Source organism: Argentina silus (assembly GCF_951799395.1).
Source record: "Argentina silus genome assembly, contig: scaffold_210, whole genome shotgun sequence".
NCBI lineage: Eukaryota > Metazoa > Chordata > Actinopteri > Argentiniformes > Argentinidae > Argentina > Argentina silus.
This window is the reverse complement of record NW_028153152.1, coordinates 15,001-20,000: the sequence shown is the minus strand read 5'-3', so window position 1 is coordinate 20,000 and position 5,000 is coordinate 15,001. Positions and strand designations below refer to the sequence as shown.

At 48.8% G+C, this 5,000-nt stretch overlaps 1 protein-coding gene across 1 annotated transcript in view; it reads right to left on the bottom strand.

Annotated features, from left to right (window-relative positions):
* LOC310824406 (uncharacterized protein) overlaps nucleotides 1–5,000 on the bottom strand; it is a gene marked incomplete at its 5' end in the record, with an annotated part of 16,735 nt that overhangs the window by 4,665 nt on the left and 7,070 nt on the right. Inside the window, one exon of the mRNA XM_083697659.1 lies at nucleotides 4,323–4,422. Coding sequence (XP_083553785.1) covers nucleotides 4,323–4,422 — 100 coding nt within the window. The remainder of the gene's footprint in view (nucleotides 1–4,322; nucleotides 4,423–5,000) is intronic.

Genomic DNA, 5,000 nt, shown 5'->3' with positions numbered 1-5,000 from the left:
AGTTTAACTTGGGTCAAACGTTTTGGCCATTCCTCCTGACGGTATTTGTGTAACTTGTGTAACAGGTTCGTACGCCTTTTCAGTTCTACCCACAAATTGTCTATAGGACTGAGGTCAGGGCTTTGTGATGGCCACTCCAATACCTTGACTTTGTTGTCCTTAAGCCATTTTGCCACAGCTTTGGAAGTATGCTTGGGGTCATTGTCCATTTGGAAGATCCATTTGCGACCAAGCTTTAACTTCCTGGCTGATGTCTTGAAAAGTGCACCAGTCCCTCCTGCAGCAAAGCCCCCCCACAACATGATGCTGCCACCCCCGTGACGGTTGGGATGGTGTTCTTCGGCTTGCAAGCCTTCCCCTTTTTCCTCCAGACATAACGATGGTCATTATGGCCAAACAGTTAAATTTTTGTTTCATCAGACCAGGGGACATTTCTCCAAAAAGTAAGATCTTTGTCCTCATGTGCAGTAACAAACCGTAGTCTGGCTTTTTTAGGGCGGTTTTGGGCAGTGGCTTCTTCCTTGCTGAGCGGCCTTTCAGGTTGTCGATGTAGGACTCATTTTACTGTGGATATAGATCCTTCTGTACCTGTTTCCTCCAGCATCTTCAGGTCCTTTGCTGTTGTTCTGGGGTTGATTGAAGTCCTGACCCACTTGCCAAAACTATAGTTTGTTAACATGAAATATGTGGAGTGGTTAAAAAATTAGTTTTAATGACTTCAACCTAAGTGTATATAAACTTCAGACTTGAACTGTGTGTGTGTGTGTGTGTGTGTGTGTGTGTTTGTGTACACTGTGTATGTGTGTGTTTGTGTACACTATGTGTGTATGTGTGTGTGTGTGTGTGTGTGTTTGTGTATATGTGTGTGTACTGTGTGTGTTTGTGTACACTGTGTGTGTATGTGTGTGTACTGTGTGTGTATGTATGTTTGTTTGTGTACACTGTGTGTGTATGTATGATTGTTTGTGCACACAATGTGTGTATGTGTGTGTGTGTGTGTGTTTGTGTGTGTGTGTGTACACTGTGTACTGTGTGGGTGTGGGTGTGTTTGTGTACACTGTGTGTTTGTTTGTGCACACTATGTGTGTATGTGTGTGTACTGTGTGTGTGTGTGTTTGTGTACACTGTGTGTATGTGTGTGTACTGTGTGTGTATGTGTGTGTGTGTTTGTGTACACTGTGTGTGTATGTGTGTGTACTGTGTGTGTGTACTGTGTGGGTGTGTGTCTGTGTTTGTGTACACTGTGTGTACGTGTATGTACTGTGTGTGTGTGTGTGTGTGTGTGTGTGTGTGTGTGTGTGTGCTCCGTGGTGTAATGGTCTTAGTACTACCTGGAGAGGTGATCAATCAGACACGTGTGAATGAAGCAGCAGAGTGAGAGAGGAGACCCCTCTGAACACACACACACACACACACACACACACACACACACACACACACACACACACACACACGCACTGCGCACTGGTGTGGGACTGAGGGGGGGGGGGTGTTGCAGTCGGCTGTGCAGGGGATGGAGGGGGGGTGGGTAGATGGCTCTGTGAGCTGCTGGGTCCCTGGAGGGGGGGGGGGGGCTCTGTGAGCTGCTGGGTCCCTGGAGGGGGGGGGGGGGGGGGGGGGGGGGGGCTCTGTGAGCTGCTGGGTCCCTGGAGGGGGGGGGGGAGACACCTGCAGAGCATCTCACTGCTTCAGCTTCACACTGAATAAAAGTTGTTTGTTGTTTTCCGTTGCACACAGGGAGCTACCTATAGTCCACCCACCCAACCTGGCAACTCACCCAACCTGGCAACACACCCAACCAGACCTGGCAACTTAGATAGATAGATAGAAACTTTATTTATCCCAGGGGGAAATTCAGGACTTGCAGACTGACTGAAAACAAATTAATAACACTGCGAGCACAACAACCATCCTCATCCTACGCGGTCTCTGTGTGTGTGTGTGTGTGTGTATGCGTGTGTATGTGTGTGTGTGTGTGTATACGTGTGTGTATGTGTGTGTGTATGCGTGTGTGTATGCGTGTGTGTATGCGTGTGTATGTGTGTGTGTATGCGTGTGTGTGTGTGTGTGTATGCGTGTGTGTATGCGTGTGTATGTGTGTGTGCGTGTATGTGTATGAGTGTGTGTGTGTGTGTGTGTGTGTGTGTGTGTGTGTGCGTGTGCGTGTGAGTGTGTGTGTGTGTGTGTGTGTGTGCCAGCGTAGTTTAGCCTGGCTGTGCTGGGTGGGCAGGGCTCCATTGGCAGCTGTAGGCGGCGCCCGTGCTGCCAGGAGAGAGGATCTCAGCCCCTGGTTGATCTGAGTCTGGCTGGGTGGAGATGACAGGGGGCGGCACCGCTCTAACTAAGAAACACAGCGCAAATCACACTCACCAAAACCGCTCTTGATTGCTGCATAAATTGCTGCATAAATTGTGGCTTATCCCTGAATAAACTTTTCACTTTTCCATTTCCCATAAGCCGCTCACGCTGTATGAATCATAAGCCCTGAATTAATGCCTGTTGCTTTCAACTGAACGGTGTGGAGAATTAGACAATATATCAATCTATCTGGTTCTTTAAGAGGAGAAGGGGAACGAGGGGGTTGAGGGAGGGAAGGAGGGCTGCGGGGAGGAGGGCTGGGGGGAGGGAGGGAGGCTGGGGGAGGGAGGGAGGAGGGAGGAGGGAGGAAGGGAGAGGCTGGGAGGCTGGGGGAGGGAGGGAGGCTGGGGGAGGGAAGGAGGCTGGGGGATAGAGGGGGATGGGGGAGGCTGGGGGAGGGAGGGAGGGAGGGAGGGAGTCAGAATGACTGACATCTCATTGACAGCTGTAATCTGCTGTCTCTCCTTCATTACCCTAATTGGCTGAGTCAGCCCTCTAAACTCCCATGGAAACGACAGGACAGAACCCAGGCCCTAGAGGTGTGTGTGTGTGTGTGTGTGTGTGTGTGTGTGTGTGAGTGAGAATGAGAGAGCGTGTGTGTGTGTGTGTGTGTGTGAGTGAGAATGAGAGAGCGTGTGTGTGTATGTGTGTGTGTGAGTGAGAATGAGAGAGCGTGTGTGTGTGTGTGTGTGTGAGTGAGAATGAGAGAGCGTGTGTGTGTATGTGTGTGTGTGAGTGAGAATGAGAGAGCGTGTGTGTGTGTGTGTGTGTGTGTGAGTGAGAATGAGAGAGCGTGTGTGTGTATGTGTGCGTGTGTGTGTGTGTGTACGAGAGAGGGAGAGACAGAGATATATGAGAGATATTTTATGATACAAGAGATATTTCTTCCAAAACATTTCAGAAATTCACAAAGAATTTATAACAAAAACAAAAACAAAAAAAAATATTTACTGGCGAAATCCCCAAATGTGAGGAGGACAGCCAGGGATCAGAAACTGGTTATTGTTTGTTTTGAGTTATTTTCTTTATTGGCTTATTCCTATTTATCTTCACTTTCTGATTGCTTGTTTTTACCTGTGTATTTTAGGATTGTTTGTTTTTACCTGTGTATTTTAGGATTGTTTGTTTTTACCTGTGTATTTTAGGATTGTTTGTTTTTACCTGTGTATTTTAGGATTGTTTGTTTTTACCTGTGTATTTTAGGATTGTTTGTGATGTAAACATTAGTTTTGTTCATGCCAATAAAGCCAATTGAATTTAGAGGGAAAACTCTTCTCCCCTATCAAGTATATACTAGTACCATGACCCACTCATACTAGATGGTCCTGTAGTACCATGACCCACTCATACTAGATGGTCCTGTAGTACCATGACCCACTCATACTAGATGGTCCTGTAGTACCATGACCCACTCATACTAGATGGTCCTGTAGTACCATGACCCACTCATACTAGATGGTCCTGTAGTACCATGACCCACTCATACTAGATGGTCCTGTAGTACCATGACCCACTCATACTAGATGGTCCTGTAGTACCATGACCCACTCATACTAGATGGTCCTGTAGTACCATGACCCACTCATACTAGATGGTCCTGTAGTGTGTGTGTGTGTGTGGGGGAGGGGGGGGTGGAGGGGGGGATGACAGGGTATAAATCACACATTAACTGTTAAAGGGGGGTGGCTGGGTTCATGTGGAGCCTGAGCAGTGAGACTGACATTTCCAATTCTAGGGTTCCTTCCTCCACTATGCTGATGTCAATGACTCTGGAAGAGATGTGTCTGAGTGTGCGTGTGCATGTGCGTGTGTGTGTGTGTGTGTGTGTGCAGGTGCAGGTGTCTGAGAATGTGTGTGTGTGTCTGAGTGTGTGCGTGTGCGTGCGCATGTGTGCATGTGTGAGTGTGTGTGTGTGTGTGTGTGTGTGTGTGTGCGTGTGTGTGTGTGTGTGTGTGTGTGTGTACCTGGTTGGGGATGTGCAGGTTGAAGTCCAGACCACAGACGAACTCAGAGTGGTGCTCCAGGGTCTCCATCAGTGGCTGGGGCCTGGCGTAATCCCACAACCTGCAGACACACACCAACCAATCACAACATCAGCCTGAGACACATCAACCAATCACAACATCAGCCTGAGACACATCAACCAATCACAACATCAGCCTGCAGACACAGACCAAAAACTAGCCAACCAGAAAACACAGCCTGCATACACAACAGTAACCAATCAGACAGCAGTGTAGCCTCTTCCCTCAGCCACAGGGTCTGTTCCGCTTCTGAGAAAATGGCAATCCAGAGGGAAAATAAATCTGGAATGCGATTGGCTCACACACAAAACTCTCAGGCTCCGAGGCTCAGGGCTCAGACAGCCTGGTCCCACAGTGGAACGGTGATATGAGTGGTTCTGAAAACTGTCAGTCACTTTGCTTCCAACATCAACAGGCCGTCCCAACGGGGCGATGTTAGAAGCGGTTGGAAGTGCAATGCTGGCCAGACTGTGAACCTGAGCTTTATGGGCCTGGCAGAGGAGCAGGCTGGCAGAGGAGCAGGCCGGCACTCAGGAGCAGCCAGTCGGCTCAGAGACAGCAGGCCGTAGGCCAGAACGAGGCAATCAAGCTAATTGAATGGCCGATTCTTTTCCCCGT